The following is a 13,159-nucleotide window of genomic DNA, read 5'->3' as shown; positions in this document are numbered from 1 at the left end:
AGCCGCGGCTGCATGAGCGCTAGCAATAAACAGTGGAGCCCAATAGCAGGCCGTGATAAGCCCTCCTCTCTTTCCCATTCCAGCGCGGCCTTCCTCTGGGGCGCGGCACGGCATTGCGGCCGTAGATCGCCCTCTGCCCCCACTGTTCGTTCACTGTGTGTGTATGCGTGTGTGTGCGTGTGTGTGTGTGTGCGACCCAGATCATGGATGCTACCTTACTTAGTACCCAGATGCCGAACCAGGGTCGACCACCGCGTGCCAAGACCCACCCGACCTTCCCTTTCGGGGACTTTCCAAGGCATGCGTGCTGGTCCTGTTGTTCTCGAACGTCGAGATCGTGAGAGACGGACAGACTACAGGCGAGACCAGGGAATTAGCTGCCTGATCTCTGTAACCTTGTTTGCACAACGTCGTGCGACGACACGGGCGGGTGTCAATGCCTCGATCTCGCCATCGCCAGAACCAGCGAGCTTCCTGTTTGGGCGGTGGGATGGGACGGCGGCTGCATTGCGAGGAGCCCACGATGCTGGGCAAGCAGCTGCTAAACGTGGAAACTGGCCCGTCCGTCCTACTGCCGCCGGGTTCCTGCGCTTCCCCGGCCTTCCAAGGCGGGTGCTCGGGAAGCGAGGTCTTGGGCAGCCTCCTCATCAGGGCACATTGCTTGGCACAATCGAGATCAAGGTTGCAGGCGGGATATCGAAAGGGGAAGGACACCAGCAGTGACGTGGCCGAGCTGCCTGCACAGATAAGACTGCTGTGCGGCGCTGCTGTTGTGTGACTAAAACAATCATAAACTGTTAAACTGTTCGAGAATGAGGCAATTTTGTGATAATTCAGAAACGTTGAGACAAGATTCTCCACCACCACCACCCAGCTGCTCGATCCTTATTTTTCTTAGATGATGATCTGTCCATGACTGTGTTTGTTTTCCTCTACTCTGGGAGCGACTTCCACAGGCAGATCTAAATGTCGCCAAAGCGAAATAGCTCATATCTATCACCATTCACACACTAAAATAACATAATGTCCGTGGCTGCAATTAATTATGATTCACATCTTCCAGCAACGGCCGAGCTATTATTACAGATTTGCCTGAGTGGACCTGTATTTCCTTCCACCCCTATAGACGTGTAGCGTTTGAATCTTTAAAGGAACATCAAGGCTCTCCAACCCGTGCAATGTCCACCCGGAAGGTCTTCCTCAGAACACTGGTGTTCAGAGCTCTCGCCCTTTGAGATCTGCAAACCACAGGCCAGATAGGTAAACAAAAAGATAGGCCAAAACAAAACGAGTGCCCTCCGTTTTTGCCAATAGACACACCCCAAACCCCAACCCCATCCTCTCCGACTCTCCTGGACAAGCCGCAGTTAATCACTCACCCCTCTCAACCACCAGCACACCCAAATGTACGCCCGACACCGCATACTCTCTCCAAAACGCCGCCTCCCTATCCCCAGCCCCATCCCCACCCCCATCTCCCTCAATTAATCCCTCCACCGCCGGCATCTCCACAGCGCGCCACTCAAGACGCCCGCTCAAACCACCTCGGCGAGCAGCGTCCTCGTAGACCTCGCGGGCGAGATGGTAGTTTTGAAACGTGACGTCCTCCCCAGCACCAGCACCAGCACCAGCACCACCGGGACCGTAGACAGTCATCTTGGTTTTCCACCCATCGCCCGACGCAAGGCGGTCGAGGAAGGCGACTGAGTAGCCTAGCACGGCGGTGCGTTCCGCATCCGTAGCGAGGTTGTTCGTGCGTGCCGCTAGCGCGTCCATGTCTGCGCGGCCGACGGGGGGTGGCGTGATGCCGACGAACACGCCGCCTCTGCTGTTTTTAGCGGACGCTAGCCGCAGGTTCGCGGCGATGGTGGCAAACATCCGAGTCAGTTCGGCGGCGCTGCTGGCGTAGTTCAGCAGCCAGGCGCCCGTAGCAAGGTCGAAAGCGCCGTGCTTTCCTTCTTCGTTGTCATCGGGGAGTGATATCCTGCCCAGCGAGACGGCGTCACCAACAATAAACCGCAGCCTCTTCTTGTCACCGTCGCCACCGGGCGCGTGCTGCTGCTGGCTGTTCGCAGCAGCGACCATCTCGGGCGAGACATCGACGCCGACGACAGCCGCCGCGCCCCACTCGAGCAGCTTGCGCGAGTAATAGCCAGTGCCGCAGCCGAGGTCGAGCGCGCGGGCGCCGCGCACGTGCGGCGCGACGGCGGCGCGCAGGTTGGTCGTCTCGACGGCCGAGGTCGGCAGGGCCTTGAAGGCGTGCGTGTAGCGCGAGCCAATGGCGTCGTACTGCGAGGGTGGCGGTGTCGCCATGGCTTGTTCGTAGTAGATACTCTCGAGTGCGGGAATGCGCGGGTTTGTGGAAAAGGTGTTGCGAGACGGCGAGTGAGGGGATCGGCTATAATACACAGCCCGGTGCTAAATAATTGCCTCCCTACATTCCTTGTTTGAGCCTGTGGAGTTCCCCGCTCTGGCAGACTCGTAAACAGCGAGCAGTGCCGTCATCTCGTGTAACCACGTCAAGGGTGAATTTTCGCGAGGAAACTGCCAGGTAAAAACGCGCTTCAATATTCAAAAGTGTTGAAAACCAATAATTCGTGTTCAAGCCCCGGGAACTAAAAATTCGTAGTTTCCCATACAAAAAAAAAAAAACATCGTCCGTCCGAAAATGACTTCTCTGCTTCCCGTAAACAAACTCCAAAGCCAGCCCGCCTAGGCCTAGATCTCGTAGATCCCATAATCCAATGTCAGGTTAAACAACGCCAACTCCGCGCCTCAATCCCTTCAATGACGTAGTATGCAAAAATGAAAGGAGAAAGAAAAGAAAGAAACGTCAGAGCCAGCGGATGACAGCCATCCACTGCCGCCAATTTTCGGCGCGAACATGACAATGTGGAGAGTGTAGTGCAGCATGGGCTTCCCTTTCCCTCTTCGCCCTTTTTCTCTGCAAAGCGAAGGCCTTCACGTTGTACTACCTGCTCCCCATCGCCACACCCTTGGTGAACATGCTCCCGTGACTCGTATTCCGTCACCGTGCAGGAAATCAAAAGTAAAACTGCTGAGGCGGCGGCTGTCCCGGCGGCGGTTGGGCGAGAAAGTCAAAGTTCATCGAATCCACGCCGGTGTTAAACGGATCAGGCGATTCTAGATAGCACGGTTGCAGTCAGTGTCTAGCTCGTAGCGCGGACAAGGAATGGACTTACCCCAGAAGATAGAATCATACAAGTCCATCGGCGCCATGTACGTGGACGGGTCGAAACTAGACATGTCAGGCAAGCCGCCTTGCTGCTGGAGCAGGGGGTGGCCAAATGCGGGTATCCTGGTCTCGGGTTAGCGCTTTGTCACCATTGCAGTGTGTGCAAGAGGGGAGACCGTATAGAATTTCCGGACATACCCATGGGAGAAATCGGGCGTGACACTCCCGTTTTGCTGCTGCTGCATCTCAGCCATGGCCAGCGCGGCGCTTTGATGAGGATCCAGTCCGAGGACAGAACCAGAGCTGAGGCCCGAAGGCTGGTTGGGCTGCAGCGGTGTGCGTGTGCCGGAACCCGGTACCGAGATGCTCCCTTCCCCCTTGACGCCCGGTGCAGTCACGGACCCGTGGTCGTATATGATCTTCAGGGCAGTCAGTGCCCGAGACAAGGGGCCCGAGAGCTCTATATCGTGGTCCGACTTTTGAATGTGCGGCTGCGGAGACGTCTGTTCTTTGGCCGCAGTTGCTGACAGTGCCGAAATCAAGTCGCCTTGGAGCTGGCGAACCTCGGGGTCGGCCTTGGTCTCGCCGAGGATGCCCAAGAGAACGGCAGACGACAGGCCGTGGTAAGTAAAGGCCCACGATCTCGTGGGTATTACAGAAAGCTGGTGCATGGCGAGGAACATGCGGACCGTTTCCGTGAGGTTCACCTTGCACCTGTCGGCCAGAAACTTCTTCTGCGAGCTGTCGAGCCGGACGCTCTCCACCGTGGTCAGAGCAGGTCGGCAGCAGACAGAGACGATAAACGAGGTGTGTAGCCGGATTGCAAAATGCTGCAGCCGATCGAGGGCGGATTTGCAGGCCTCCTTGACACGAAGCTGGGCCAAAAGCCTGTCCCGGATGCTCTCCACGGCTTCGCAGTTGTCCAGGATCTCCATGTATGTCGCACTCGCGATAGCGTCCGGATTCAACCGGTCCGAGATGATCTTGCAGAGGTGGTACATGGCCTCGAGGTACGCCCATCCTTCGGTGTCTGCGGTAGGAGAGAGCGGTATGGGACAGCAAGGAATGTTGGTCATTGAAGACCTTCAGACCCGTTAGTTCGGGGCCTCAAGAACATAACAAAGGGGTGTCAACATACCGGTCAAAGGACAAAGAAGTCAGCGTATCGTGCCAGAGACATGTCCACCTGTCAACAATCAGCACATCGTTGCGGACAAATCTAGACGCGAGAAGACGTACCATAGCTTCCTCCGTGATGTCTCCTTCTTCATCAGTTCGGCGCTCTGGCGGCTATCCAGAGCCTGAACTCGATGTAGGCCTAGAGACTGGGCCAGGCGGCACGTAAGGCCGAGGAGAGCCCACGAAGCCTCGGCTTTCATGTCATTTAGTAGCACGAAGCTCGTCATGAGCAAAGCCTGTATGGAGTCGAGATTCGGGCGGAGGAGGAAGTTAGCGAGCCGTAGAAAGTGGAACGATATCTGGATATACTTGTGGGAATCTCGCGTCCGGATGTGGTAAGGCGAGTCGTGGTATTGGGAGCCAACGGCAAGCACGCCAAAAAGCGTGGCCAGCCATGATGCGGACACGGGCTTGGGTGTTTTGGTCGAGGCCCTGGCATTCTTTGCGCGGTCCTCCAGGTAGATCATCAACTTGGACTCGAGGTCATCAATGTCCACGACGAAGCCCCAGAATGGCTGCGGGATCTCCTTGTATGTCCGGAACAACCTGTCTAGCATGTGAGCACGACACCGCACGCCATAGCGAGTAGGGGGCTTTTTGGAGAGCAGTACGCACTTCATAACCTCGCGGTCCGAGGGCAGCTCGGAGGAAATGTCCTGGGTCAGCCTGTCCATGTGACGGGAGGACATTAGAGGGAAGGGGGCCGACGTGTCGAGCCCCAGTAGGGAACGCATGTCTTGGCGGATGACGTTGGCCTCCTGTGGTGCGTGGGACGACGTCTGTTCTCTCAGCAGCGCCGGTATGCTGTTCTGGCCGACGTATCGTGCAATCTCGGCGGGCTCCGACTCTGTCGAAGGCGTCAGCAACAAATAACAACATGCCAAAGCGTGCCGCCGGAACAGCGGTCAGGCCACTCACCGAAGGCGCCGATCGACTCACGGGGCTCGCTGCTCAGGGCTCGGTCCTGGTCGGGATCGTCGGGCGAGTGTGGCCGCTTCTTGATCTGAATCTGGTCCGAGCCAAAAGAGCCAGACTTGCTCCCGGTAGTCGAGCGATTTGGCTTGTAGGAGCACAGCTGGGGGTGCTCGCGCTTGGTGCAATTCTCACAGGGGCTCCTGTTGTCGCACTTGACCTTTCTCTGGCGACATGGCCAGCATGCGGTGCCTATGGGAGATGAAGTGTGAGCCGTTATCAACAGACACAACGGAAGACCCCCAGGGCTGGGAGGGGTGCGGTGTAGGTTGGCTGGCCAGGCCAGGCCAGGCCTAGGACGAGGGTGCCGAGGGCCGAGGACATAGAGGTTCCCAATGCCGGGTTTGGTGCGGGGGCGGACGCATCTTGGAACTGGACAAGCGACGGGGCCGGGAAAGGAGGACTGGGACTGGGCCCAGCACAAGCACAAGCTCAAAACGTACCATACCGCACCTTGCGGTGGGAGTGGATGATGCGGTTGGCCTCCTCCGGAGTGAGATCCTGGAGGTTGGGGAGCTCTTGCGTGTCCGACATTGCATCGAAGGCAGCCGTCGTAGGGAGGGTGCCTGCCCGACGTTCGGCGGGTGCGCAGGCTTCAGGTGCGATTGAGCGCTGCGAGGCGAGGCGAGGTGAGCGCTGTGCTGCGCCGGCTAGGCACTCGAGGGGGCCGCGTAAAAGTGGAGCGTGGAGCGGGCGTCGCTTTGCGCGGCGAGTATTACTAGGTACTCGGTCTGCACTAGCGTCCACGAGGCAATGGGCCGACTTGATCAACTTGGGCGTGTGCCGGACGGTGGTTCGGGAGTGAGCCTGGGTTGTGTCAGGATTGAATACCGATGCAAATCCGAATTGCTCCCCCTCCTCTGGCGAAAGCCAAGCGTAGTTCAAATTTGAGGTGGGGGGAGCGTAAGCTAGCTGCGGCTGCGAGGGGCCCTTCGGAATTCCTGCCCATGCATAGAGGGGTTGCGTGCTGACTGAGCACTCGACAGGGACTAACCCTCCTTGCCACCCAGTCCATGCCGGGGCGTGTAGTGCTGGAGACGGCGTCAGATTTACCTGGTAGCTACGGAAAGGTGTCCCTGTCTTCTACTTAAAGCTCGCACAGAAGCCCACACTTCCATTAAAGGTTGCAGGAGCGCTTGTTTCATCTAGCCTTTCATGTTATTATAGCCGTCCAGTTTATTGTGGCGTTTAGAGGTTCCTATATGGGGCACGACGGCAGTCGTCTAGTACTCCCTTACGCAGCACAGGTCTTCTCCGCACTGGCACGCGCACCCATGGCCCGAGGGTTCTCGGCAACGGGCAGCTAGCAGCTGCCGTTGTGTAAGGCTGATGTTTTTCAGGCGTGCATCAAAAATTTCGTTACGTACTGTTACACGGTGGATCCCGGATTGACAGTCGCTAGGATCCCGCTGACCGCTCAAGGAAGATGCACGGAACGTGGTCAACGTACGAAGTATGAGCACTCGGTATCCGTACCCTAATCAGATGTCTTGCTTTGGGGGGTCTCGTACTCCGTGATACCAAGCAGTGCACATAAATACGGCACCTTGGGTAGGAAGCCGGGTCAACAATGCTGGAGATTTAATTCTCCCAACAGCAATGCTGGCCTGTGAGACTGCTCCATTTATTTGTGCTGCTGGAAGGCAACAACCCCGCTTTTCGCGATTTCCCTTCCTACATCCCTCAGTTTCTTTCGCATCAAGGCAAGGCGAGTCAAAAGATGCCGCTTCATTACACTGCCCTTGACAGTTCTAAATCGCAAATCCGTCTCTTGGCGGTCCACCCCAGTGAGTTAGAATCTCACTTACTTCAAAATTCTGCAAAGGCGATACTGATTAGCAACCGACAGGTGAGGATCACGAGTATCTCGACCAGACTCTGTCTTGGATACAGACATATGTCCAAGGACAAAAGGGACCGCCATCGCCACTGTGGCTCAAGCTGGATTCTAGGGTCGAAACATCGCCGATTTGTCAAGGTTTGAGAAATCGGGCCGTTCTTAAAGCAAGGATCGGCTATCGCAATGTCGTCACAAACCCGTATTGGACGCGGATCTGGAAATTCCTAGAGTTTTGGCCACCTTCACGGGACCCAGAGTGTGTATGCGTCCCTCATTCGTTCCACGCATTAATTTTTGAGTTTTCTGATGGGTATTTCGGCTTTAATGATGGGACATTTGGCCACAGATTACCGATGACTCTATACCGCCTTGACGAGGCTGAGCTCGAGACAGTGTCTAAATTGACAGTCATCACGAAGGATGTGCTCAAAGTACGAAATTATCGAACCCTTCTTCACATCCTGACCTCGACGCAGAATTAGAAACACCCCGCAAATGGCCAGTGTCGGAAAGCAGATATCACGGCCAATATAATGATGTCGGAAATCCCACCGAAGCACCGATGGTTAGAAGGTTAAGCAGTTTCGACTTTACTCGTCTACGACCCCCGACTCAGCAAACTTTCGGACGCCGAGTTACTAACCACCAACCATTTGTCGATACCCAAACTTTCGGGCGCCGAGTTACTGCAGTATTTTAGCCACCCTTTTTCGATGTCCTTGGCTCATCAGAAGAAAGAGAGCGAGGGGGTCCGCGATTTCATTTTCGACACCCTAATGACAAGCTGGAGGGGAAAACTCTGATACACAACGGGGACGTCTCGGTGTCTCTTTCGGTGACTCTGAACAAGACGGGGATGTCATTGTCCTCTGTCCGGCGATGGCCCACCCGCTGGTAGTGAGGGTTGGGCAACCGGATCTCTGCTCTGGCGATGCTAGGTACAAAATTCGAATATGTTTATGCAAAGTAGCTTTTAAGTTTATAACTATTAAAGTATAGCTAGCTACTAGGGCTATAGGGTACTTGTTACTGTTAATAAGATTCAAAGAGCTGTTAGAATCGATCCAACTGCCACGCAACATGCCCGCACTTGTGTCTTTGACTCTCCGTGCAGGCGAGTGGGGCAAGGCTGTTAACGTGGCCCGTGCATTGTTCTCGATCGATTGAGGGCATTCTTTGAGCTCGAGGGCCAAAAACCAAAAAAAAAAAAAAATCACGATTCACGAATGAGCTCGGGGCAGAGCTCACATTCACACCCGCTCTGCGTGAGGCAGCGAGCTCGCGCCGCGCCGACCCACGCCAGCACCGACGAGATGGAGCCGCCGAGAACGCCGCAGAAGCGAGATAATCCCCTCACAAATCTAATTCAGCGGCTAAATGACGACTACGGGCTAGGGATTGAGGTGCCCGACCGAAGCCTCACACCCTACCAACGCCTCGAACTAGCCCGACAGGACGACGAGTACAAGCGCCGGGACTGCATTTACAAGAACCTACAGTTCCTCTTCTACAGTCCGGACGGAATGATTGACAAAGCACTTGATACCTTTTTCATCAAGGCAAGGGCCACCAGCCGTCAGTGGGTGGTCAAACCGCAGGCCAACCCGACGGCCCTCTCCTCGTCCAAAGAGCCGCCTAAAGCCCGAACCATGAGCCAGAAGCTGTCGCTGCAGGACCTGTTGTTGGAAACCCTCCAGAGCTTCAAGAATCAGATTCAGCCGCAGAGACTCGCAGTCTCTTCTCCCGGTCAGCAGCGCAGCGCTTCTAAGCCCCCCACACAGTTCAAGCCAAAACCTAGAGTCCAAACGGACTTCCCGAGCTCGCCCTCCTTGTCCCAATTTCCCGACCCAGAATCCCCCTCCCCGGGAGGCCAAAAGCGCCACTCGCTCGACGGCGATGGCTCTCAGGCCACCAAGCGCCCCAAGAGCGGCGAAATGCCCGCCCAGTCCGCCATCATGCCCTCCGTCAGCGCTATTGACAATGTACCTAGTCGGCGGTGGCTTCAGAAAAAGACCACGGGGCCGCCCGTTAATACCCCTCCATTTCGTGCCGTGGAGGCTGGCTCTGTGACGACGTTTGCTTTCAGCACGTCAGCCCCCGCCATTCCTCCGATCCCCCTCCGCGCCAAACACCAGGCTTCATCTACCGTCAGATCTAGAGCACCATATGGTTTCGCCCCCACGCCTTCTACCCCCCCGGCCACTCGCCAAGTTGAGCAGAAGACTTTGCCTCCTGTAGGATCCGGGGCGTCATCTGGTTTTGATCCACCGCCTTCTTTCTTTCCGCCCGTTTCTCGCCTGGTCACATATGAAACCTCTTCCCCCGCCAGCTCTCGGATCCCCTATGGTTTTGGTGCCGGTACGAAGGGTCATGCTGTTACGAATATTCGGAATACAACGTCTGCTAGTAGCAGCATGATTTCATTTGAGAGTCTCTTTAGTCTGGACAACGCACAGAAACTGCAATCAACCCAGACAACTACGCGTCAAGGCTCTCAGCGACCAAAACTCGTTGAAGGGTCACACGTAGCCCAGGACGATGACGAATTCCTCGCACTCTCGTCAGATGACATCCAAGCGTTGGATGAATTGATAGAACTAAATTCCCAACGACAAAAGACTCGTCCCGCGCAAGTTCGCGAACCGCTACCACGCGAATTTTCGATTCCTTCTGATTTAGGAGAAGAATTCGATATTCCAGAGGAGTTAGTACAATCTCCCTCAAATGCCGCGAAACCTGCGAAGCGTACGCTTCTTGAAGAGCGTCTTCAAAATATCTGGCGTAAATAGAGTCTCCGTTCTCTCTATTAACTCTTGAGTTAAATTTTTCTAACCTTCTCACAGCAAAGTTTCCGCGCTGGCTTCACAGGGCGCCACTCGCTGTGGCCTGGGAGATCACTCGGATCTGTTTGCACTGCGGTGTCAATCTCGACGATAAGAGTCTGCTATACAAGCCTGCCTGGGCGGATGGCACCATGAACGACATATGGAAAGACCTTCACCAGCTCCCAGTCTTCCGTGGCAAATCATTCCCCGAGAAGCCTTTAGCCAATGTGTTTGCAGCCGCCCTTGCAAATTTCGAGAGCAAGGGGAATGCCGTCATTCTCTCGGCCAAGCTGGACTTGACCAAGTTAAAAGATGGACCGCTGTTTGTACTGGACATGATGCCTCTTCGTCTCGATCAAGGCTGCCGGTTGACGAGGAAGTTCGGGCCAGATCGCTTCTTTGAGATCCTGATACCGTCCCCTATAGGATCGGGGGGTTCGGAAACAGTTATCAACTGGTTGACTCAGCAACAGCATTCCTTTGTCGGGCGCCAATGGCGTGCGTTTTACAGCAAGAACGCGGGATATCGAAAGCCAGCAAGAGATCTTTGGCGAAAATCGGAGCCAGAGAAGCCTACGATCACGGAGAGAGTCCACTTCTTTGCCGAGAGCGGTCACAACTTCCGCAAGGCACCTCACGGGAAGACCAGCTCTTTTCCTCCGGCGAAACAGTCAATCAACAATAGGACTGATCTCAAAGTTAGCGACATGCTCGGCTGGCTTCTGCAGATTGACAGCAACGAATGGCAGCCCTATCTAAGGCTCTTTTCTCGCATTCAACTAGGACTGAGCAAAACATTCCCGGCTATAGTATTCAAGCCCTCGCAAATTATCCATTACGACTGCGATATCCTGTCCCCCATCGGAGAGGTCATGAACGATGGCATTGGTCGCATGTCCCGAAACGTGGCAAAGCGAATCCGAGATTCACTCGGCCTGACGGATATTCCTTCGGCAGTGCAGGGCCGTATGGGATCGGCAAAGGGCATGTGGCTAATGGATGTAAGCGACATGAGCGACGAGGACTGGATCGAGACCTACCCTTCCCAACGAAAGTGGGAGTGCGACTTTGTAGATCCGTTCCACCGCACCTTGGAAATCCGGAGCATAGCGTCCCAGCTGAAGTCGGCGGGGCTCAACCTGCAGCTCTTACCCGTGCTGGAAAACCGGGCAAATGATCGTCGCCAGATGCGTCAAGCTATCAGCAACCGTCTCACCAAGGATTTGCAGCACCACTTCGATGTCCAAAAGGCCGCATTCAAACGTCCTATTCAGTTTCGCCAGTGGGTGCACGAGAGTTGGTCAAACCGTTCTGAGCGGATTAAATTAGGACATATCAAGTTCCTGGCAGGGCTCCCGGATAGCAGAGAGGAGACTCTGAAGTTTCTTCTGGATAGCGGGTTTGACCCCAAGAAACAACTGTATCTTCAAAATATGGCATGGAAGCTACAGCAACAAAGGTGCGACACATTGAAGACCAAGCTCAACATAAACATTGGCCGCTCGGCATACATGTTTATGGTCGTCGACTTCTTGGGAGTTCTCGAAGAGAACGAAATCCACGTGGGATTTTCGTCAAGATTCAGAGACGAGTCCAGAGACACATCATACACCCTTCTCGCCGACTGTGACGTGCTGGTCGCCAGATCCCCGGCACATTTTGTTAGCGATGTCCAGAGGGTTCGCGCCGTGTTCAAGTCGGAGCTGCATTCCCTCAAAGACGTCATCGTCTTCTCGTCCAAGGGCAACACTCCACTTGCCAAAAAACTCTCGGGCGGCGACTACGATGGGGATATGGCCTGGGTGTGCTGGGACACAGAAATCGTCGAGACCTTCGTCAACGCCGAGATGCCAGAAGAACCCGATCTTTCAAAATACATTAGAAAAGATACTACGAAACTCGAGGCGCTTCTTCAGGCGTCCAACGGCAATAGAGAGAAAGCCGTCTACGACATGATCAACAAGAGCTTCCAATTCGCCATGCAGCCGAGTTTTCTGGGAATCTGCACCAACTACAAGGAGAAGCTCTGCTACCATATGAACAGTGTCAGTAACCCCGAAGCCGTGCTGCTCAGCAGCCTGGTCGGCCACCTCGTCGACCAGAGCAAGCAGGGCGTCATCTTCAGCAACAAGAGCTGGGAAAAGCTGCAGAAGGACCACTTCAACGGGCTGCGGCCTGACGAGCCGCGGTACAAGGGCAGCGACTGGTCCAGCAAGGGCGAGCCGGTGCACATCATCGACTACTTAAAATTCTGCGTAGCCAAGCCAGCCATCGACCACGAGCTTCACGACTTCTACCAGGCTATGCAGGCGGGTCTGGGTCGCACCGTGGGCAAGGCGGACGACGACGCGGCGCACTACTGGGACCCGGACCTGGTCGTGTACTTTGAGGGCTTCCACGCGCTGGCGTCCGAGTCGCCGTCGTGGAAGGCCGTGCTCGACGAGCTCAGGAACGCCATCATGCTCGTCGACCGCGACTGGAGGATCGCCATGAATCGCGGCAAGAAGGACGAGTTGGACTACTCGGCCCGCGTCAAGATCCTGCACAGGAAGTGGCAGGACATCACCCCCGGCGCCATCAGCCGCGCAGGCTCCAACAGGCCCGATTCTAAGATAACGGGCCTGCTCGAGCAGCCGTGGCTAGCCGACGCCAACGAGACCAGCACCTGGGCCCTGCTGCGCGCGAGCACGGCCTTCAGGTCGCTGTACTTCAGCAACCCCAAGTTCGTCTGGCAGATGGCCGGGCGCCAGCTAGCGCATATAAAGGCGCAAATGACGCGCGTGGATGGCGGTGCGCCCGCCTTCGTCACTCCATTGATGTACGCGAGCCTGAGCCCCGACGCGCGCTTCATAAAGCAGTACGTCGCGCGCATCGAGGGCGAGGGGCCCGAGCACCCGGATGCTGACTATTTTAAACGCGAGGCCGACGGCGACGCCTACGGGTGGGGGTTCGGTCGCTACGACGATTACTAGTCGTCGGGAGCCGTACATCCATCTCCCCTTCTCCTCGTCGCGTGCGTGCAAGTCTGCGTCTCCCGTGCCTGATTATTATACCCGCCAAGGCTTTGAGTGGGTCTTGCTCCCGGTTCTGAGGCTCGTTGTAGTGACTGCGGTCACTTTTCTTCGCCCGTTTCTTCTTCTTTCTTCT

At 55.8% G+C, this 13,159-nt stretch overlaps 4 protein-coding genes across 4 annotated transcripts; 2 read left to right on the top strand and 2 right to left on the bottom strand.

Moving 5' to 3' along the window:
- Window positions 1-932: 932 nt before the first annotated feature.
- Window positions 933-2,313, bottom strand: B0T26DRAFT_740870 (S-adenosyl-L-methionine-dependent methyltransferase; the record flags this gene model as incomplete). Its single annotated transcript, XM_060443898.1, has 2 exons — window positions 933-962; window positions 1,498-2,313. The coding sequence occupies 2 exons, from the start codon at window positions 2,311-2,313 to the stop codon at window positions 933-935; spliced, it is 846 nt and encodes a 281-aa protein (XP_060296296.1).
- A 730-nt stretch (window positions 2,314-3,043) lies between these two features.
- On the bottom strand, window positions 3,044-5,881 carry B0T26DRAFT_646277 (fungal-specific transcription factor domain-containing protein; the record flags this gene model as incomplete). The annotated part of the gene is made up of 8 exons (XM_060437795.1): window positions 3,044-3,144; window positions 3,204-3,319; window positions 3,395-4,279; window positions 4,335-4,382; window positions 4,436-4,921; window positions 4,991-5,222; window positions 5,294-5,539; window positions 5,791-5,881. 8 exons carry the CDS (start codon window positions 5,879-5,881, stop codon window positions 3,044-3,046), a joined length of 2,205 nt encoding a protein of 734 aa, XP_060296295.1.
- Window positions 5,882-6,966: 1,085 nt separating this feature from the next.
- Window positions 6,967-7,776, top strand: B0T26DRAFT_298174 (uncharacterized protein). The gene is made up of 3 exons (XM_060434236.1): window positions 6,967-7,134; window positions 7,197-7,447; window positions 7,581-7,776. Exons 1-3 carry the CDS (start codon window positions 7,068-7,070, stop codon window positions 7,590-7,592), a joined length of 330 nt encoding a protein of 109 aa, XP_060296294.1. The 5' UTR covers window positions 6,967-7,067; the 3' UTR covers window positions 7,593-7,776.
- A 724-nt stretch (window positions 7,777-8,500) lies between these two features.
- Window positions 8,501-12,984, top strand: B0T26DRAFT_646449 (RNA dependent RNA polymerase-domain-containing protein; the record flags this gene model as incomplete). Its single annotated transcript, XM_060437814.1, has 3 exons — window positions 8,501-9,238; window positions 9,554-9,968; window positions 10,031-12,984. The coding sequence occupies 3 exons, from the start codon at window positions 8,501-8,503 to the stop codon at window positions 12,982-12,984; spliced, it is 4,107 nt and encodes a 1,368-aa protein (XP_060296293.1).
- Window positions 12,985-13,159: the final 175 nt, after the last annotated feature.

This window comes from Lasiosphaeria miniovina (assembly GCF_030549165.1).
Source record: "Lasiosphaeria miniovina strain SMH2392-1A chromosome Unknown B0T26scaffold_4, whole genome shotgun sequence".
In the NCBI taxonomy this organism is placed as follows: Eukaryota; Fungi; Ascomycota; class Sordariomycetes; order Sordariales; family Lasiosphaeriaceae; genus Lasiosphaeria; species Lasiosphaeria miniovina.
The sequence above is the reverse complement of the archived record's forward strand: the minus strand, read 5'-3'. Positions and strand labels throughout refer to the sequence as shown.